The sequence below is a fragment of the Pseudoliparis swirei genome, chromosome 9, assembly GCF_029220125.1.
Source record: "Pseudoliparis swirei isolate HS2019 ecotype Mariana Trench chromosome 9, NWPU_hadal_v1, whole genome shotgun sequence".
Lineage (NCBI taxonomy): Eukaryota > Metazoa > Chordata > Actinopteri > Perciformes > Liparidae > Pseudoliparis > Pseudoliparis swirei.
The window spans coordinates 5,075,003-5,097,091 of NC_079396.1; the positions used below are offsets into that span (position 1 = coordinate 5,075,003).

General features: G+C 44.3%; 2 protein-coding genes across 5 annotated transcripts; one reads left to right on the forward strand and one right to left on the reverse strand.

Moving 5' to 3' along the window:
• Window positions 1–115: 115 nt before the first annotated feature.
• On the reverse strand, window positions 116–12,700 carry tmem240a (transmembrane protein 240a). 3 transcript variants are annotated; one of them, XM_056422876.1, is made up of 4 exons: window positions 12,331–12,700; window positions 11,436–11,542; window positions 7,547–7,755; window positions 116–1,449 (listed from the first exon to the last, which is right to left on the reverse strand). In XM_056422876.1, exons 2-4 carry the CDS (start codon window positions 11,525–11,527, stop codon window positions 1,295–1,297), a joined length of 456 nt encoding a protein of 151 aa, XP_056278851.1. In that variant the 5' UTR covers window positions 11,528–11,542; window positions 12,331–12,700; the 3' UTR covers window positions 116–1,294. The 3 variants fall into 3 exon arrangements, with proteins under 3 accessions (XP_056278851.1, XP_056278850.1, XP_056278848.1); XM_056422875.1 differs by lacking the exon at window positions 12,331–12,700 and adding an exon at window positions 11,944–12,135; XM_056422873.1 differs by lacking the exons at window positions 11,436–11,542; window positions 12,331–12,700 and having other exon boundaries at window positions 7,547–9,419.
• A 2,577-nt stretch (window positions 12,701–15,277) lies between these two features.
• Window positions 15,278–21,383, forward strand: otud3 (OTU deubiquitinase 3). Of its 2 annotated transcripts, none has more exons than XM_056423029.1 (8): window positions 15,278–15,405; window positions 16,213–16,509; window positions 17,117–17,265; window positions 18,167–18,279; window positions 18,387–18,509; window positions 18,670–18,802; window positions 19,435–19,622; window positions 20,796–21,383. In XM_056423029.1, the coding sequence occupies exons 2-8, from the start codon at window positions 16,304–16,306 to the stop codon at window positions 20,970–20,972; spliced, it is 1,089 nt and encodes a 362-aa protein (XP_056279004.1). In that variant the 5' UTR covers window positions 15,278–15,405; window positions 16,213–16,303; the 3' UTR covers window positions 20,973–21,383. The 2 variants fall into 2 exon arrangements, with proteins under 2 accessions (XP_056279004.1, XP_056279005.1); XM_056423030.1 differs by having other exon boundaries at window positions 20,814–21,383.
• Window positions 21,384–22,089: the final 706 nt, after the last annotated feature.

Here is a 22,089-nt window from a genome sequence, read left to right on the forward strand (position 1 = left end):
TCTCTGTATAATCTGCCTGTTGCCGGCGCTCTGGAGTCACCCCGTCGGCGTGAGAGCGCGTTCTCACCTTCGTCTTCGCTCGCGTGATTGGAGAGACACAATCAAACATCAGAGGTCACTGGCGTGCTCCAACGGCACTTTTAATAAAACAGACATTTCATCCTCACAACAGCAATGTCTGGACAGAGAGGGGGGGGTGGGGGGAGGGGAGGGCGTGTGGGGGTGGCTGGGTGAGGGTTCCCTCTGCTGATAGGCTGGATGCTCTTGATAAGTGAAGAATTGGATAAAGAAAGTGTGTGTGTGTGTGTGTGTGAACTCATCTTGGCTGGTATTTATTTCTCCTCCCGCGTCGACTAAATTAATGATAACATAGCAAAGAGAACCCCCGACCACAACCGCACACGCTCCCCTCCTCCTCACATATTTACAGGAAAAATGAATACATTCAGTTAACTCACTAAGTAACAAAGCTAATTAATCTGTGTTCTTTTTGTTGTTGTTGCAGAAGTCACACGGTTTCACATCCAGTTTCTCAAACAGACTCGTCTTCTTCCAGTTCCGTCCCTACAGGTCTAACCACACAGGCCCATCGTTAGGTTTCCTATTGACAAACGACTCACACAAGAAATCCCCCCACGCACCCCCCCCCTTTTTTTATTTTTTTTAAAGACTGTTAAATCCCCTTTGCCTGTATTCATAACTATTTACAGAAGCGGCTATCTAACTATCACAAAAACCCTCCCACCCAGCAGTCTAGTGCGCCCCTCCCCACGCCAACAAAGTCCCACTCCCACCCGATAGTGAAAAGGAAAAGATTTCATGACACCTGTCTCGCCTCCCCCCCCCCCCACCCCCCCTTCCACATGCTGCCCACATGTTACCCTGTTCTAAAAGAGCATGCCAAGTTTAACAATGAACACAGAAAATGTTTCTATACAGGAAAAAAAAAAACACCCTTAAAAATGTTTCTTCTTCTTCCTCCTCCTCCCACAACGGTGGACACGGACATAAGACGAGATTTCAGTGGCAACAAATAATCGTCATCTTGCTCCATTTTGGGATATTCTTTCCCTTTTTTTAAGTGCCGACAGGGGTCTGGTTTAGTCCTACGAAAGTCCTGTCGTGGGGGTTTAGGGGGGCCATGTTATGAATAGTGGGAGGGCAGTTTCCCCTGCAGGGTCTGTGAGGCAACAGTTGGCCAAGGGGGCAGTCTGGGAAGAGATAAGGGGTCTTGGAGAGGAGGAAGGGGGTCAATGGGGGTATTTTTCTTTTATCATTATTTAGTGTTTTGGAGTCAGAGGTGGCGGGGACTAGGGTGGCCGTTGTGGTAGAGCTTCTGCTTGATGTGCACCATGTTGCCGCTGGAGTCTTCCAGCTGTCTGAGCTGGGCTCGGCGACGGAGGTCTCGAAGATTGCAGAACTGGGGCAGCCATGACCAGGACGGTGTATCTGGAGAGAAGAGATGAAGAGACGTCAGCGCGGTCAGAGGAAGGCGGGCGTTTAAAGTGTGCGACCAATCGGTGAAATTTTCCTTTTTTCCCCTCAAACACTAGACATGCTGCTCTGCATCCACATCTGATGGGTGCAATAAACCCCCTGATGGATGGGTCGCCCCTTCGATTGGTCGACTGTTGGAAGCCGGTACCTTGAGGTTTTATTGATTTATGCAAAGACCATGGAATCACAGCTAACAACTATCAAAATCACACGTGATGAAATGGGAATGGAATATAACATCCATGAGCCTAAAGAATATTCCATTCTCAAGTAAAAATGCATTCATTGAAGGACCGAGAGCGGGTTCCTTTGACGCAAAGTTGTTGCCGATGTATTTGACCAATCAACAATATTGCTCTTGTTTTTCGACATCGCAAACACACACACACGCAAAACGATAAAACATACACTGTAAAAGGATCTGGCATACGGCCTTGAATGCGTACCAAAGTGATTCCAAGCACCTTTTAATCAGATTTTTTTGGCAGACGGACAGGAAGCATGAAGGGGGGGAGGGGGGGTACAACCAAGGTCCCACGCAGAATTGAACTGGGGGAGTTCTGATTATGTCCTAGTTAATGTGCCCTAATATTACTTTAGGTCTAGGCCAGTGGTTCTCAAATGGGGGTAGGCTACGTGAAATTTAAAAAATATATATTTAAAATGAGCATGAGAACGGTAACTGGCATCAATCTCTTCAAGTGCACTGGATCTTATTTGTGTGTTCTTGGCTCCTGTACATGTTTGACCGCATCCGGGGCGTCACTGTTTTTTAATTGTTTTTATTTACAGGTGAGATTGTGGCCGAGGCGCCAAATGCACCGATCCGATTAGCAGCCGACAAAAGCAGGAGAGCTGTGTGACGGGAAGAGGGGAACAGTTCGGGCCTGTCGGGTTATGAACCGGAGCTGGCGAGGCCCACAGAGACGGTAGAGAGAGAGGGGGGGGGGGGATGAGAGGAGAGCCCCAGACTGCAAACCCAGTAAAGCAAATGGCCCTGCTAGAGGAAGAGGAGAGAGGAGGAGGACGAAGGGTGGAGTTGGGGATGCGGGGTGAGGCGCTGGGTGGAGGGGAGGGAGGGATGGGGAAAGAGGGAGTTATTTATAGCTGTGAATGGGCATGCTGTCCACAAGGACTGCTCTGAAGGGTATCCAAAGGAAAAGGGGGCAACAGACGGGTTTACCTCATTTGAATAAAAGGATTGGGATGGAGTCGGCAGAAATGGTTACGCGAGGAGGAAAAATGGGAGGCGAAAGGCATAACTGATATGCTCTTTTAGAGGAGGGGGGGGGGGTGCTGAATGCCAAATCATACTGGTCTCCATTCTTTTTGTTTTTAAAGATAGTTTTTGTGTCTTTGCACTCTAGAGAGACTCTGACATCGACGATGAGATGAGGAAGAGAGTTGCAGCGGGAAGCGCTGAAAAGGAAATGGCCAGGAGTAGATTCAATAAGTGGAGAGGGAGGAGCAAGAGATGGAATTAAGGGGAGGGGGGGGGGGGAGCAATGGGAATCAATGTGCATCTCAATGTACAATGTGTGTGTGTGTTTCTCATTGCCATTCCAGCTGCTCTCTCTCCCTCATTCTATTCATAGCTCTGGAGGAGAGTGTGTGTGTGTGTTCGTGGGGGTGGGGATGTGACAGCATCTCCATCCTGCTCGCCCAACACACACACACACACACACACCGCTCTTATCAGCTTCACCTTCACTCCTCATCTTGGGAGGCTAAACAAGCTCGAACTAGCATCAACGTCACACACACACACACGAGAAAAGGGGCATTCCCTTCCAGCACAAAAGCAGAAGCAGCCTATACCCCCCCCCCCCCCCACACACACACACACACACACTTTATAACTGCTGCTGATGCATATGGATGCTCCCTCCTCTCCGGGTGTGTTTCTCTGATGATGCATCTTACTCTGCTGCAGAAGCTTCCATGCCTCTGAGCGAAGCAGCGGCCCGCAACGATCACAGCTCGTACGAATCGAGCCCCTGAGCAGCTCGTTGAAACATCGAGGGGGAGAAATCCATACAGCATATGGTGTTTTTTATATATAGAAAGACCCAAACATATTGGTAACAAAATCAAATAACATGGCCTCATAGTGCCCCGAGAAGCGTTACCATGGCAGCTCCAAGTATCCGTGCCACATATCCCCTTTATCGGTATCCTTCATCCTGAGGATCCAGACCCCTGAGAGCTCAGATTGAATATTCAAACTCCAAATCCTATTTTTAAAGTATAGCCGTGTTGCAATATTCAGTATCTTTCGCATCTAGCTATATTTGTGCCAAAAGAATGCGTAAAAACCCAGTTAGCGGCTCACCCCCCCCCCTCAAGTTTGATCCCGGTTGGGTGGGGAAAGCCTGTGAAACCCGCATGACCGCGAGAAACTGAAAAACACCGTAATTCCAGGATGCTAATCCTGAGCTCATCAAAGAATCCTCTGCGTCGTCAATTCAGACGAGCGCCAGCCTGCGGGGTGGGGTTGGGGAGGGAGGGAGGGGGGTTTCACACTGCTGTGTCACGATCTCGCACGTGTGTCACATATCTGCTTCGCTCGCTCGTCCGCCGAGCATCCCGCACAGGCCAAATGGCGGCTGAAAACCGAACGCCACGTGTTCCGTCTCATTACATCTGACGCACTCTTCTCCTCCTGCACTTCAAGAACATGCGTCTGTCAGGGGGAGACGGGGAGGTATATACACTACCGTTCAAAAGTTTGAGGTCACTTAGAAATGTCCTTATTTTTCAAAGAGACGATTTTTACAAATTTTATAAAGATAACATTAAATGAATCATAAATACACTCTCTCCATAGTTAATGTGGTAAATGACTATTCTCTGGTTGTTAATGAAGTCTCTTCATAGGTGTATAGAGGCCCATCTCCAGTGTTCTAATGGTACATTGTGTTATCGCCTTAGAAGACCCTTGAACACTTTTTATGTGAGCACAGCTGAAAACAGTTATGCTGCTGAGAGGAGCTATAACACTGTCCTTCCTTTGAGCGACAAGTTTGAAGAACGAAATTAATATTTCAAATATAAATCATTATTTCTAACCTCATCAATTTCTTGACTATATTTTCTATTCATTTTGAAATTCATTTGATAAACAAAAGTGTGAGTTTTCATGGTAAACACGAAATTGTCCGGGTGACCCCAAACTTTTGAACGGTAGTGTATGTATTTTTTTACATACACTACCCAGAGAAGATGGGAAATGAAGGAGCAACTATCGCACTTTTAGTTTTTTTTTTTAAGCACACTATATTTGGGAATGTGGCTTTCACGACTTGTAGCAATGAAGTCATTTATCGATCGCCGTTTTGTTATTTTTAGCCCGGTTCGAACCAACCCCAGTCTCGGTAACTGCTGTGTGTGTATGTCTTCGTATATACAGGACTGTCTCAGAAAATTAGAATATTGTGATAAAGTTCTTTATTTTCTGTAATGCAATTAAAAAAACAAAAATGTCATGCATTCTGGATTCATTACAAATCAACTGAAATATTGCAAGCCTTTTATTCTTTTAATATTGCTGATTATGGCTTACAGCTTAAGAAAACTCAAATATCCTATTTCTAAATATTAGAATATCATGAAAAAGTATACTAGTAGGGTATTAAACAAATCACTTGAATCGTCTAATTAACTCGAAACACCTGGAAACACATTTTCAAATGTTTGATTTTGTTTTGCTGTTATAAATCTTTTTTTTTTACTTGGTCTGAGGAAATATTCAAATTTTATGAGATAGGATTTTAGAGTTTTCTTAAGCTGTAAGCCATAATCAGCAATATTAAAAGAATAAAAGGCTTGCAATATTTCAGTTGATTTGTAATGAATCTAGAATGCATGACATTTTTGTTTTTTTAATTGCATTACAGAAAATAAAGAACTTTATCACAATATTCTAATTTTCTGAGACAGTCCTGTATGTATTTTCTTGGCCAGCTATTCTCATGACGGAACACATTTTCATCAAGCACTGCACATTAATTCACGTTAGCTTCAGCGGAACGTGAACTGACAAGCTGTGCACTTATCCACACCGAGACACTTTATATACCTATATCTATCTGGGGCTTTCAGCAAACCCGGAAATATAATCCATACGTGACGCATCATAAATGAACGCTATCTTCTTATTCTCACGGACTAAAGCAGGAAATCCCCCTGCAAACTTGCAATGAGCGCACATGTACTGGAACTCGTGCGGTCAATGCCGACTACCAACTATTCATACGTTCTGTCATATTCATTGAATGTGTTGTAACTCTGTAACGCTGTTAATTCTGTACACATGACATTTTTTGCTTCTGTCCATCTCTGTTGCTCTCCTGAAGGGTTCCTCCCTTTTCTACCCCGTGAAAGGTCCTGGGACAGGGATGTCGTATGTGGACCGATTGGAAATCCTTCTGAGGATAATTTGTGATATTGGGCTATATAAAGTAAACTGAATTGAATTGAACTCCATACAGAGAGTTAAGGGACCCTCTCGCTGTGATGTGGTATGACAGTGCTAACCACTGAACCACAGCGCAGACCCAGTGTTCCCAATGGCCGCGCTTGACGTGCAGTTACCCTTGAAGTGATACCGTTAGTTGAGTTATTAAAGGCCCTGCATGCCCGTGGTCCAAGTGATTTTAGGCAGATTAGGTTCTCTTTTCAGGATTGTACGAATAGTTACTGTTGGCTTCGTTGAGTAGGACTAATACACCTTATCGGCACGCTACTGGTTTGTGCCGGTAGGGTGTGGTATAGGGGTTCGATTAGGCATTCGAATGGCAACTGCCGCCTTAAAGTGAAGGTTCTGTGCCTCAAGTACATGCATCATACATGCAAAATAGAAGTGGTGTTTGTGTTTTATTTAATTAGGGTAAACCATTAAGACAATTTCATTTTTTCCTTAATTTGCAGTCCTGGAGAAGGTTATCACCGCTAAGCTTGTTTGTGGTGACGCACTTGTGTTTTTTTTCAGGAGAAATATCAACGCGCTACAGTGCACTACCACTCAGATCGCTGCTCCCAGGCTAATCACGCTCTCCAAGACGAGTGACCGCATTACCAAACCCTTCACAGACTGCCTGTCCGCTGTAGAATAGGTTAATGTCCCCTTTTAAATCCTTCCCCATTCTTCTATCTTTTATTCACAATATCTTTCCATAATTTTTGTATTTAAATACCAAGTCCATCATTCTTTTTAAAGTGCTGTAAAACAAAAGTGTATTATTTATTGTTAAAAATAAACACAACATAAACTTCCAAATTTCAAGTTATCTTCCCACTAATGCCCCCATCACGAATATGAATTTAGGGAATTGCCATTTTGCCGTTCTTTAGGTCTTCTCATTGAGGTTTGACTGCATCATCATCATTATTTCCACCACTATTGATAATATATTTCACTTGACTGCATTGCTTTGCTATTTTCGTCTTGCCGTGGGCCCAAAGAGACCTTCCGAGGTTTACCTGAGCACAATACTACGGTACACGCAACCTGAACAGAAACACAGATATTCAATCCAAACCTTTGCTGAAAAGTGATCCAACAAAATGTATTATTAATAATAAATAAAATGATATTGTTATATAGTTTGCTGCCACAAGGACATGAACTATTCTGTTTTGTTCAATGTTATCACAACATTTTAGCTAACGGGCTAAAAACTAATTTGTTAGGGCATAGCAATCAATACGCTGTAGTGCAGCGATGAGCCGATGACGCTACTGTAAGTATTTAAAATTAACTTTAAAATGACGTATTCAAGTAAACATCTGTAGGGAATTTAATGCAAGTCAGCAGTTTGATTATTTTTGTTTGTCAAAATATTCTCTATCCAGTATTTGTATAAAATTAAATGTTATAGGAGACATACATGGCGGATAGATACAGACACACACATCCTGCTTTTAAACCAGAGATACTTTGTTAATTCACCTGTCAAATGAAGATGTTATGACGATGTAGGGTTCGCCGAGCTCTTGTTTGAGTTGCGTTCATGTGTGTCTGCAGCAGACACGTGTCCGTCCGCCTTACCGTAGTAGCGGCTCGCCCTCCAGGCCCTGACGGCACAGTGTAGGACTCCGTCCAGCCACAGCAGCAGCCAGCTGATGCAGAAGCCCAGCAGCAGCCCCAGCATCAAGTCCATCTCCTGCTTGGTCACACTCTCGCTCACAAAGTAGTTCTCCGACGAGTCCACCAAGGAATGGTCCCCATCATATGGGATTACATAGTGGACATGATGCCTGGGGGGGAGAACGGGCAGGTAGAGATAGATAATGGGAAGTATTAGCCAACATATAATCTTATGAATGAAAGATTCAAATGGACATTTCTTATCTGTCAAATAGACACATACAGATGGGTGTTGAATTAAAGGAAAAAGCTGCTGGGCTGCCAGCATGGTTTCAATGCTGCTCGGCATATATTGTATATTCTGTTGGTGGTTTGATGATGATGGTGACGAGTGCTCCAAAGAGATCTGGTAACTGAGTATGTTGTGGTGGTAGAACGGTCTATATGGTATTTTTATATTCTATATACACATCCTAACGTGGATGATATCCAGGGATTTTCTTTTATGAATTTTAAGCAAATTGCACTAATCCACATTTTACCGGAACTCCCCCCCGAAGTCCTCTGAAGGACCCTCGGGTGTCTCCGGGCACTTTAGGGCAGCTGCGGCTGAAAAGGTTTCAGGAGACTTTTGCTCACAGCCTTTAAATTCTTTAAATGAGAATAAGCAAACACTCCACTATCTCCTTCCGAGACTACTGTTATGGGGCTTTTAAGAAAGACATTTACTCCAATATCCTCACAGATTATAGCAATACATGCCCATTAAAATCCTTTCTGGGTGATTTGACTCAATTTGGCCAAGACAAATACATCATCCAAAAACTCATTAACTGCGCGAGTACGGGTCTTGAGATACCTCATAATGAGCAATAACGACATAACAAGCTTCTTACTACACGGCCACTTCAAATGTGTTCAAAGTTGGAGACATTAAAGAACTCGATATGAATCCAATTGTAATTGTGTTATCCGCAAATCCACAGGGTGTGTGATTGTGGATAACCAGGTGTTCACATCTCACGGGACAAGAGAGATGGAAATGTCACGCTGGTGGAATGCAAATTAAAAAGACAACGGATGTTTGTCGTAAAGGTGTCACCCTCTTGCATCGCAGTTTAGGGACAACATGCATGATGACGCCGTTAATCTGCATATCAACAGCGACTGATCCAGACCCTCACATTCACTGTCCAGCACTGACAATATACTTTTACTACAATTATACAATCCAACAACCAAGCAGGTGTCTGACACACTCTGGGAGTGAAAAGCAGAGATTCAACTGCTGGAAGACACACCTTTGCGCACACACTTTGGGAACACCCATAATAGGTTTGAAGGGATGCCGTATTTAATAAATGTCTGCTTTGCTTATCTCTGAATGCTATAAAAAGTAATTGATGAAAGCTAGCTGTGCTTAAGTTCTAAGATGCACTGGATGTGTTTTTTGACAGTTTCCCGATGTTTCGGTAAAGTGAAACATCTTCACCCTACGGGAAAGCAACTTCTTTTAACAGGAAACCCTCCATTGGCAGATGATCTCTGGGAAGTGCAGAGCAGTAACACCCACAGCCCTTGGTACTGAACGCAGGGAGGGAAAACCTCATCTCACGTGTCTGACAGAAGAAGTAGTGGGGAAACACAGGGAATCACACTTCCTGTTAAAGTCATATGACTCAAACCTGGCAGCCACTGAGGTGGAAAAACGGCAAAACATGAAAAATTCAAATAAATAAAAGCATAGCTATGTGCAAAGATAAGCCAAAATGTTTCTCCTGGTTTCTTTTCCTTGCCCTGAAGAATAAAGGATGGTGTTATGTTGCCTGCATGAAACTGACTTGAGTCCTGTTCACCTGCACCCTGCCACCACTGTGTGTGTGTGTGTGTGTCTTCTCTTTCTAGCGAAATAATTTAAACAATTCCGTTTTTTTCTGTCAGACTTAGATCATCTTAGGACAACTATACCCTGCAGCCCCTCACAACAGCATGACACCAATCAGGGGAGGGGGCATAAAAAAACAACCCAAAACAGACTTCCACAGAGCCAGTCAGAGGAGCTACAGCGAGTCAGAGCACAAATGACACCCGGCCGTGTCCTGGAGCCTGATAAGGTGATCGCTGTGGGCGTCACGACATCTCCACGGGGGGGGGGGGGGTCAGGCAAGTGAAAAAACCACCACAGGCTCGGGTCGCCCCCGCTCTCTCTGCTGTTAGGCGTGAAAACACAGATTTTCTCCGTTTCCAGGTCAGGCAAAAGACACCGTGTGAGTTCGGTCACCTGGAAACTAACAGGAAGGGCCAACGATTGGACTGCATGTATAGCGCCTGGAGCCCTGGCTTAAAACTTGTGTTGGAGAAATACAAATAGAAATGATAATTATTGAAATCAGTGCTTAATTGCTGCTGATAATGCCCTATACTTGTTTTATTATGTACATATCTCACATTACATACATAACCACGCCCCCTTCAGCAGTTTAGCAAGGATTGCCAAACTATTACAGAATAAGACGCTCAGTGATACATCATCTTGTGACACATATATTGGCTCCAAACGTATTCGTTGGCCTTGGCCAGTCTGTATATATCACATCCCATCCGTCGGCGTGCACCGAGAGGCGTTCCAAACTTTTCCATCAGACCCCCCCCCCCCCCCCCTCTGACAGGCACACACAGAGAGAACACCTGAGGATGACCCACTTCTGAATTTACAGGCTAAATCAAAAACACACACACACACACACCCCTACAAACACACACATACACACACTGGAACTGGCCTCCTAATGCTGGTGAAACTGCAACTACATCAACCCCTCACTGCAGTATGCACATACACTGCTGTTTTATTTTAATGTGCATCTGTTCAGCCTGCACCAACACCATGGTGACATTCTCTCTTCCTTCCCCCCCCCCCCCCCCCCCCACACACACACACACACTAGCTAAACAGGTTGTCTGCAGGACGTGGGTCAATGAGGATCACACCTAAGGATCTAACACCTGAGGACAATAAAGGTGTGAATCTATTGGATGAAAGGACTCTTACTTAAAATCGTGCCAGCTGACAACACTGTTGCCATATACCCTCAGGCACTGACTTGAGACCAAAAAGAAAGAAGAAGAAAAAACAGAGGCCCACTTGTGTCTCTGCTCATCCACACAGAGCCTGAGCCTGCATGCTGTATGAAAAGACACAGTACTGCTGATTAAATCCGGATTAATTTATCAATGAGTGTCTTGCTGCTGTTATATACTCTCACCGAGAAAAGCAAACAGCAGGTAGCCCGGGTTATAGTGCCCTCGGCCCCGTGCACACATAGCTCTTCCTCAGCCCCTATAACCACTCCACTCATATGCTCGTATTAAACCCAGCAGGTGTGTGTTGTCTCCACCATGGAGGGCCTGTGTGAAGCGCGCAGCGCACTTGATGCTCAGATTGTTTTTAAACGGCCTCAGAGACCATTACCTATTTATGGCTCCGACGCACACCTTCGTGGATGCTGCAAAGCCGAAAATCATCGCAGCCCTTCTATTTAGAAGCTCCATATAATGTGTTTTCTTTAAATATATATATATATATATTTTAAAACACGCACACACACATGCACACACACGCAGCACCGCGACCAACCGCGTCTGTTAGAGCACATATTAAAACGTCAATGGAAATATGCCGCGCTGATATAAGACATCTTCGAGGCCTCTTCCGACAATTAAGAATTGACGGTCGGAGTCACACACACACACACACACACACGCACACACACACACAATAAATACCCCCACACCGCCGTATTTACCCCGGAAAATAAATATCGAAAACGAGAATGATGATGGCATTTACCTTCCACAGTTGCAGTGACAGACGCGATCCTCCCCTCGCAGATGCGGTAAGATGTAGTTGTGAAAGCGGTCCAGTAGTGCGTTCATGTCCATTAAACAGGCTATCGCCTGCAAAGAAGCATGCAAGTCAGCTGGGACATGTCAAGCAATGGGCAACGGGCTATTCCTACAGACAGCGACGTGTTCTCTCCATCAAGATACATAACAACAACAGATCGGATCGAAGAGAGAGAAAAAAGGAGAGGACATATAGCCTCGGCAGATCCTCCCGATTCTAAGAGGGGGGACTCTTTACCTCCAATCGGACTTAGATTATTTATTTATGACAGCAGGCAATGATAAGTATAGGGTAACCTACTTCCACATGTCATTGGTGTATAGGCTTGCTGTGAGGTGGCACAAGTGTGATACATTTAATGGCACATTTGCAACGATCGGATCAATTATTCGCCTACAGAAGAAGAAGAAAAAAAACGTATCGTGGCTGAGGGAGGGCGAAGATGTCTTACCATTACAACTGAAGCACCAAGAATCATAAAAATCATGGTGGTTGTGATCATATGCATCAAAACTTGCAAACTGGGCCGCCGTTCCTTTTTGTTTGTTGCCCGGGTGTTTTCTACCCGCGGCGCTGGAGACGCTCCGGCTGGGCTCTGGGCGCTCTGTCCTGACAGGAGCCGCTCATGGAGCCGCCGCGCCTCTCTTGGCTCCCTGTCCCTTCAAAAAAAAAAAAGAACCCTGCCCGGTCTCCCCCCCACCCCTTACCCCCCCCCCCTCCACCCCCTGCCCTCCTCTCCTCCACCCTCCCCGAACCCTCCTACACACGGCAAGCCGCTCTCACAGCCCCTCACTGCGCCCTCTCCATCCAAGTATTACCCCCCTTCACACACACACACCTCCTCCTCCTCCACCACCACGGTTAGTCGGTCGGTCGGACGCGGCTCCAAAGGAGGCAGTCCTGTCCTAATTACCGCGTGCAAAAGTGAGCCGTTCTTCCAGGTGCGTGTCTATTTCTATCCCAGTTGAACAAGAACATAAAGAAACCAAAGCGATGGGCTCCCGACAAGATCCTCTCCAGGGTGCCTCGATATCCTTCCTCCTCCCAAGTTATTCCAAGCCGGGGCTTCTGCGCTTTAATGCCGCCCAATGCCGTCCTCCATCCGCAGGAAAACGGTCGATTTCTCTCGCCTGGATGTCTCAAAGAGCTGCACCGACTCCTCTCACGGTCATCGGCCTCGTCGTTCTGAGAATGCTTGATACCATCGGCACGAGGTGTCCATGCATGCAGCTCCAGTCGGGAACTAGACCCACCCTGCGCCCCGAGTCCAGTCCGGATCCAGCAACGGCAGCAGCAGCATCAACCAAGCCCGCAGCCAGACACGCATGATTATCCCATCCTGCCTTCCAGCAGCGGCTACACCAGCATCTCCACACCCACCTCTATAGTGCGCGTGCGCGGCGGTGCCTGTGCACGTGCGTGTGTGAGCGTGAGAGAGAAAGAGAGAGGGAGGGAGAGAGAGAGCAGTGGGCGGTGTGAGACGGGGAATCTGCAAACTGCCTTTGTGGCATCGGCCTCTATCTCAATATGTGATAGTGGATACCTGCAGATGCATTGGAGGGCTTCAAGAATGGTGACTCTCAGTGAGGATTCAACCTCATTTTTTTCTCTCTCCATAGAGGCTCAGTATATACGGCCACTATGACACACGCGCGCGCGCAGGCAAACACACACAGGCCCTTGTTTTTACATCTCTTCTATTGCAGCTCTTCAGTTTCTGCGCCATTCACGCTGTTTACTTATATATGCTATCCATGCATGTTTAATGAAATAAAAAATTAATTATATATACATGAAAGTATATACACTCTAAACCTCAATCCCAAAACATATCATCGTAAAACTTAAAAGAATGAATATCTTGACCAACGTATACCTTTATGTATTCAGGCCAAACGCATCCATTTAAATTTGAAGCTGCAGAAGAAATGTAAAAATAAATGATGGTCCAACCTCGTCCATATGCATGGATTCCATTAGACCTAACTAATTGGCCTAAACAAGGTAAACAAGGCGTCGACAGAGAAATGTTTCTGTCCATGTGTGTAATGGACCTTGTTTCAGCACCATGGTCAGCGACTACCCAGCAGCCGGCATTTGCCAGCTGCTGTGGGATGCATTTTTCTTTTGAATTGTTCTCAAAATCATAACGTTTTACATGATTGTTGTACTAAGATGAAAACATTGTGACACCATAATCAACAACACAGTCGGATGGTATTCTTTACAAAACTTCCCTTATACAGAAAGCATCTGCTGTCATCCCCACAGGCACACAGTGTTACTTCCCTTCGACCTCCCCCCAGTGAAGAAATCAGCCTCTAATTAAAATCTACAAGGGGTAGAATGGGGGATAATGTAAAGATTATGAAAAAGACTTCAAACCAAATCACAAATTTGAAAGTGTATATAGCTTTACAGTTAGAGTTGACTGTCAGCATTTTCTTTGTTAAAAGTGGTCCTCCAATCACTGAAGCATGAGACCGACAGCAAATAAAGTCGAGATAAATGTCACCAAACATGCATTAAAAAAGCAAAACATTGTAATATGTCAAAAGCCCCAGGAATCAAATTACCTCATTTCTGGAAAAGATACATTACTAGTCACTATACCTTCTTGCAGATAGTGCACTGCACTGATTCAGAAAATGTAGAGAGCCCCCTAGAAGTGTTGTCTACCTCCTGCTCTCCTACATTAAAAATACCAATATTTCCACCCCAAAAAACTGGAAAGATTGTATTTGTTTTCAAGCTAAAGACAACTGTGTTACACTGCTACGGTGTGAAGGTGAAGGTGAAGATTCTAAGTGACTCCAGGACATCAGTCATTAATATAACATTGTGAAATCAGTTTACATAAGGGTACAACATAAGGCCGACGGTAAAAATGATGGATTGTGTCGGCGGACCGAGGTGACTGACGCTGATTGCTGAATGCACAAATGCACAAAGCACAAATGCGCCTATTGACGTCTGCAAATATGTGTCCGGTTGTGACGGCAGATGATTGGTTGGATACATTCATAATTTGATTTGTACTTTTTCTGGTTTATGAAGTAGTCTTACTGTTTTCTTTGATTTTCTGGTGCAATTTTATGTCTTGAGGCTATTTTGTTGGTCTCAGTATGTCTTTTTTTCAGAGCAAATATTCTGTTTATTGCTTCTCAGCCCACTCCTCCCCCGCATTATGTTCACCAACTGTGTGGAGTCATCAGAAGGAGTGAGTGGAGGAGCAGATTTTCGAAGAGCCGAAGAGAGCCGAGTGTGGAGGGGTTTTTCAGAAGCAACATCTCTTTGAAACTTGTAACTGAGCCTCCTACTTTGTCCTGAGTCACATCTGAAATATATGATGACTATAACTATAGTATATAATATAGTAAAGTATATGGATGAATAGATGGATGGATGGGTGGCTCGATAGATATATAGATATAATGATAGATAGAAAGACACACTTTTCCCATTATACCTTGAAAAAAAAAAGCACTTCAGTGGCACTTAAAATAACATAACATGTTATTTTTGAAGTTTGGCTTTCTTGAAGAAATGCTACTTTCTTGATTCTTGTTATTCTGAGTTTGTACTCATGGTTAAATGCACCTATTGTAAGTCGCTTTGGATAAAAGTGTCTGCTAGATATAATGATGGATATACAGATAGATAGATAGATAGATAGACAAATAGATTTAATGATGTGTCAAAACGTGTATTATTTAGGGTAGTAGTTAGACGCAGTTGCCTTCGCGGTTTGGCCCATTCCCCTTTCCGTACGTTTTGACGTACACAGACAGACGTATGCGGAAACTAGGTTGTAAACAAAAACCGACACTACACTCACTACATTCATCTCCTGTGCCAAAAGATTACATTTTCGAAACATAGTCATATTTTTGCAGAACGCAGCTCGTTGAAGGTAAGCACCCGTCTATTAACGGTTAAGTGTTTTAGTCTTTCACGACAGATTGAGCACGACAAGCTCCGAGACGGGATGTGTTACGTAACATCCAGCCGCTGTACGCTCGCGAGCTAACGCTCACTGCTAGCATTAGCTTAGCTGTGGAACTTCACGTTAGCTATAACGAGTGCCAGAACTCGTTAGTTAACAGCTAACGTGCTTAATAGTTATCGACAGTACTATTCACTAGTAGTTAATGTTTGATAGCTTTACAGCGAAACTCGTCTTATTGTCATTCAGCGTAGCTTCAGTAATAATGATAAAGTACATGACACATAAAAACATCCCGTAAGTGTGAAATACTCCAATAAATGATGTGTTTTCCTTTTGTTTTTAATGCAGTATTTAATTAGTTAAACATCGACACCTAAACCACTTCCCTACGCTTTCTTGTTACTCAGACAATGTGCTTTTCATCGAAACACGTCTTGGAGAACGTCATTTAGCAAAGTGAACCAAGCTACAAGTTGTGGCTTAATAATAAAGGGTTATTTTTTTGGTCAGTATGCACCAGAGAATCAGACAAAGATATACAGCAGCAAGCTATAAGTCAAAGAATCCCAGCATTAAAGTATCAAGAGTCTTTAAAGAAGTTTGTCTTAACATCAGGGAGAGATTATGAATTCACCTCTTTCAAATCACAGCTTCAGAGACGACTAAATACCAAACTTGGTATATTATGATGTCCTAAGAAAACATGACCTCTCTTTTAAATATTCTGAAAACCTCACTCCTGTTTTTGTGTCTTTTTAAAATTGTCTCCAGATGTTTGGCAGCGGTTGATGCGGGCGCCAGGTCATTCCTGTAAGAAGACGTATTTTGGAGTTGTGGGCCCGCAGAGACGACTATAGCAAACATGTCTCGGAAGCAGACGGCAAAACCTGGACGCGGCAACAAGAGGAGTGAACTGGAACGCAAGAAGGACGAACGGGCGGCGCGCAGGGCCATCGTGAAGGACCGCAGGAACCGGCCTCAGGATGGCGATGAAGCGGCGGAGTTTGTCAGTTTCTCCAATCAGCTGCAGGCCCTGGGGCTCCGGCTGAGAGAAGTCCCCGGAGATGGGTAAGAGCCACGAAAAAACAAAACAAGATTGTGAGGTCCACGTGTGCTCTGTTTCCCTCTGTATTAACCACCGCCATCACTGATACTGCAACACGCGTCTCCTTAATTTGACTATCTACAGAACGCTTTAAGATGGAGACAGCAGTCTTATCACGAGGAAAAACATGATTTTAACCTCTGTGCCCACACTCAATAACAATTAAACTGCAAAGCGCTCGTAGTTGCGCGGTGGCTGCACAGTAGAGGCAAATGTCACTTTCTTGAGGCATGATTCGTCTTCCCCAGCTGATAATAACGGCAGCATTTTGTCATTTACAATATGAAAACAACCAGGGGAAGCTTCTTAAAAAGATGGGAATTTAATTGTTCTTGCATCTATCAGTCATGCTGCAGAAGGTCTGGGAGCCTTGTGTTCTTCAGGATTTGAGTCATTGTTTTTCTCTTGCCAGCTGATGCCAACTCCAGTGAACGCACAAGTGGAAGACAAGCCCTTTACTTAACCACATCATAACATTCATGCTGGCCACGAATCTCGACACTGAGTCATTTAACTGTAGGCAGTCGTGTGAGGACATACCAGTCACTCGCTGTCCTTTGTTTCTTGCAGGAACTGCCTGTTCAGAGCGCTCGGCGACCAGTTAGAGGGTCACTCCCGGGGTCACCTGCGGCTCCGGCAGGACACCGTCCAGTTTATGACGTCCCATCGACAAGACTTTGAACCCTTTGTTGAGGACGACGTTCCCTTTTCACAACACTGTAAGGAAATTACCCACTGGGGGGGGGGGGGGGAGTGAATCAACAAAGTAAATACAATAAAATTCTGGGATCAGATAGAATACTTTTACTAATGCCTCATATTCTGTCATATTTGTGTACACGCTAAGTCCAATGTTGAGACAATGTTGAGCAGCAGCTATGCAGGGACCCCCGGTGGCTCTGTTCTGTTTGCAATGTCAGTGGTTTCCAGCCGGGGGTTCGATACCAAGGAATGAAGAAAATTGTGATATTTTCCTGACATTCCTCTGTTTGCTGTTTTTCAAATTATTACCTTCGCATTGAAAATGCAGAAGGTGATGTTTTGATCGCCGTGTATTTGTATGCGTGCGTGCGTGTTATTCGCATAAGTCAAAAAGTATTAAACCGAATTGCATGCAATTTGGTGGGATGATTGGTTATTATCCGGGAACCATTTGATTAGATTTTGGGATCGATCGGGTCAAGGTCATGAAAAGGTCAACATCGTCTTTTTACCATAGCGCGGTCAATTTCTATCCAATTGGCATGCAACTAATGCCAAAATGTTCATAATTCAATGCCCAATCTTGTGATGTGCGAAGGTATGCGCTCTACCGAGTGCCCGTTCTAGTTTTATTGTGAATTGACGGATTAAAAAATAATTTGTAAATAATAAAATAAAACACAAAGAAAGTCACTCTTTGCTTGAATTGGTCACAATGAGTAGACGTGTGTGTGACTGTTGTTGAAGGATGCACATAAACATTGCTTTGTTTTAAGGACCACTGCTATCTATAATCCATTTCGAAAAATCTAATAAAAAACAAGTGAGGAGAACAAATGTAAGTTTAAGAAGAAAAAGAAAAGATGTCTGATCACAGATTATATCGCAAGTAATTGCTCTTTCTTTCTTCCCGCCCAGTGTCCAACCTCTCTCAGCCCGGGACCTTCGCTGGAAACGATGCTATTGTGGCTTTTGCTCGCAGTCAACAGGTGAAAGTGGTCATCCATCAGCTCAACACGGCACTGTGGGAGGTACGGACGGAGCGAAGACTTTTTAAACGATTGTCACATAATGGAACGCTGAATTCCAACTCACTTTCGCGACGCCGCTCAGTTCACATGTGCTGTTGTTATTGCAGATAAATGGCGCAGAGAAAGAGGTATGCAGAGAGCTGCACATCGCTTACCGCTACGGAGACCATTATGACAGCGTGAGGCAGACTGGGGACAACGCTGAGAGTCCTGCTCAGCTCCGCCTAGAGGTATAATGGGCATTCAATGCATAAGCTATTGGGGGAAACACCCCCAATTCAGTAAATTCCAAGTCCACCTCTTTTAAATTTCAAAAGTGCATCTTGTCGTGTTTACACCTGTTGAAGCGGCAACCTTTACAGATGTGTTCCTCGCTGTTGCCGTTCCCAGAATCTTCAGAATTCACAAGCCCGGCAGCGTGAGTTTGGGGTCGGCCAATGGGACGTAAGGAAAAACCCTTCACCCACCGCCTCGGAGGAGGACAACGTGATCCTGAGCTCCATCAGGAATCGAGGAATCCACGGTCAGAACACACTTGAATAATTGGACCGTGGCTCAGTGGTGAGCGGGGTCGTCCTTCAATCACAGGGTCGGCGGGTTCGATCCCCGGCTCCGCTAGCTATGTGTACTTCAGTGGCACTTAAATGGCTCTTATTATGGTACTTTTGTAGTTCGACTATGTTGAGGAAATGTTACTTTCTGTATTCTTGTTGTTCTTAGTTTGTACTCTAGGTTGAATGCACTTTTTGTAAGTCGCTTTGGATAAAAGCGACTGCTAAATGACATGTAATGTAATGTAATATGTGTCCTTGGGAAATACGCTTCACCCCAAGGTTGCTCCTGTAGCTGTGCTTACTGTGTGTGAATGTTAGTTACTGCAGATGGAACCGTAGCTCCTCCCATAAGTATATGACTGGGTGAATGATGTCATCTAGTGTGGTCGGAAGACTAGAATAGTGCTGTACAAGTACAGGTCCAGTTACCATTTACTGTCAGGGCATAACAAAAACTAAGAGGGACTTTTATTTTTTATGTTTTACAGACTTTATAATCATCATGTATTAGGTTTCCTATTGGTTGCTTTACGTTGCCAGGTTTGGTCCGATCACACCGACGGTGCGTACTCATGTGTTCGATGTGTGTTTCCCGGCCCAGTTGACGAGGAGAACCTGCTGCAGCTGAGCGCGGCGACCATCAACGCGGAATGGCTCGTCGGCGCCGTGCTCTGCCAGTCCTGCCAGGGCCAGAGCGCCTCCGGATTCTGCTCAGCCTGCCAAGCTTCAGCCACGGAGTGCACAGAGCCCAAACCGCCAGCAGAGGGCAGCAACGAACACACGCCAAAGGTAGAACTCTCCTGTTAATGCAATCCAAGTCCATTTTTATTTTCAATTCAACCAAATGGGAGAGAGAGCGAGTGCAATCACTGGCACCGACAACTCAGTGGCAAGTGCCACAGACTTGCATAGATAATGTATTTTTTTAGACTTACTTACAATATGCAATACGATATTGCTGTACAATACTGCTGTACTATATTGAATATTGTTTTGCTACTACTACGTTTCACTTCGTAATATATAACACTTGTATACCATGATATGTATAATGTACCCGCCTTTCTTTAATAAAAAAAATATATATAATAAATTTTTTTACCATGTCATACTGTTATACCTCCATGAAATTCTACTTTGAGGAGATGCCACTGTTAGTCTAAAGTTTAAGCACTGGCACTCAGTGACACTTGCCAGCACTTGCCAGCAGATGCCACAGCTAGATACACAGATGTGTATATATATATATATATATATATATATACACATCCATCTGTGTATCTAGCTATTTTAGCTATCTATCTAGCTAAACCGCAGCTCCTCCATTCTGTGATCATGAAAGTGATTTCTTCCGCTGTCCGGGCACTTTAATGGAGCTTGTCACTGAGTCGTCGCAGACTCGTCACTGCGCAGACATGCCGCAGACACGCCTGGCCGACCCTCCGTCTGCTGGCACTTTTTGACTAGCTGTGGCACTTTTTGACTAGTAGTGGCACTTTTTGACTAGTAGTGGCATCTGCTGGCAAGTGCTGGCAAGTGCCACTGAGTAGCTGTGGCAACTACTGGCAAGTGCCACTGAGTGCCAGCGTCGCTAGGGGGATCTCGGCCCTACTGCCAAATGGTTTACAAACTGCCTTGATATACCTGTGGACGTAACCTGTCAATCACCAGGTAGCCCCGCCCTACAGCATATCCTGCTTGATGGTGTATTTGACTCTAAATGGGACCATACTTTACTAAATAAACATGGAAGAATTGGAATTAGTGATTGAGACTATAAACTCATGTTTACAATGTTTATTAGGGGAATAAATTCACAGAGAAGTAGAGTCCTTTTCTCATAGATGTCTTCATAATCAGAGTCCATTAGAAAGTATGCAGGTTTAGGGCACTTCTGCATTGGCTCTGGTCAAAAATGCTCCTCAATTACGGGGAAATGACAAATAGAAACACTTTTTTTTTTCCCATCCTCACTCTCAGGTATCGAACAAGCAGAGGAAAGAGCAGCAGCGGCAGGAGAAGAAGAAGCGTCAGGAGGACAGGCATCGGCAGAAGTTTCTCCAGACTAAAGGGAGCCAGGACCAGAACCAACCAGAGGCTGTTACTTTAGTACCAGCTCTCAACACTCTCAGCATATAGACCGGGGCGTGGCCAAAACCACCTACTGTTACTCCAGCTACCGGTGGCTGGCGCTGTTTTTGCACATCTTTAAAAAAAAAAGTCATTGGGTCACAGCGGATGACTTTTCCTCAAGAGAACCCTATAGTTTCGGTGCCTGCAAACTTGCGTGTGTGTGTGTGTGTGTGTGTGTGTGTGTGTGTGTGTGAGAGAGAGATAGAGAGAGAGTTGCAAAAGACAGTGAAAGGGCACGACCTTCAGTGTTTTGACCGTGTTTTGGCCTTTCCCATTTTTCTATGCCGGACATCTCGCTTGAAATCACAACGGCGTGGGCAATCTCGTGCAGCTGGGTTCGCAAAGAATGACGTATGATCAATGATTTGTTACGCACACTGTGGAAGGAATGTGGCAATAAATACTATTAAATTATCATTTGTTGTGTTTTTGTACACTAGATAATATTTTAAATAGAATGCCGGGATGAGATTTGTGTTTTTTTTTAAATTAGAGGGACATTAGTCAACTACATTTCGGACATCTTGTGACTCGTTAAGATGTCAGTGAAAAAGAAAAGGCGTATTAACATGCTAAAAATAAGATTTATATGCTTAAATTGGATGTTACCAGAGATGAGACATTTTAGCAAGAGAAAAGAAAAAGAAAATTAATTCTTGGGAATTTAACCCCCACATCACCAAAGTGGCTTCGTCAATGTTTTACAGAGGACACGTTGAATGTTTGCCATAAGTTAATGTATACAGCCAAGTTAATCTAAATACAGATAACTTGTATTTAGTAAGGAGTGACCAAACGGTTTGTTTGTACTAATTATTAAACAGTTAGATGAATGATAATTTTAAAAAAAAGAATAAAGCCTTTGATAGCTCTGCCTGCTGATTTAGCATGCAATGTTTAGCAGCTTTTATCTGACCGCTAATTGGGCCTTCAGCTCTCAGCAAGTTTCCAAATATCCACTAGATGAAAGCTTGGATTTCTAGACAAAAAAGGCCTTAAATTAGTCTCCTGATAATATGCGCCATTACTGTCCATGACCCACAGGCTGCCTGAAAATAGACCATCACGCAATAAAGAAACCGCCTCGTTGCATAAAAGACAGAGGAGCGCTGGCAAAGGTTTT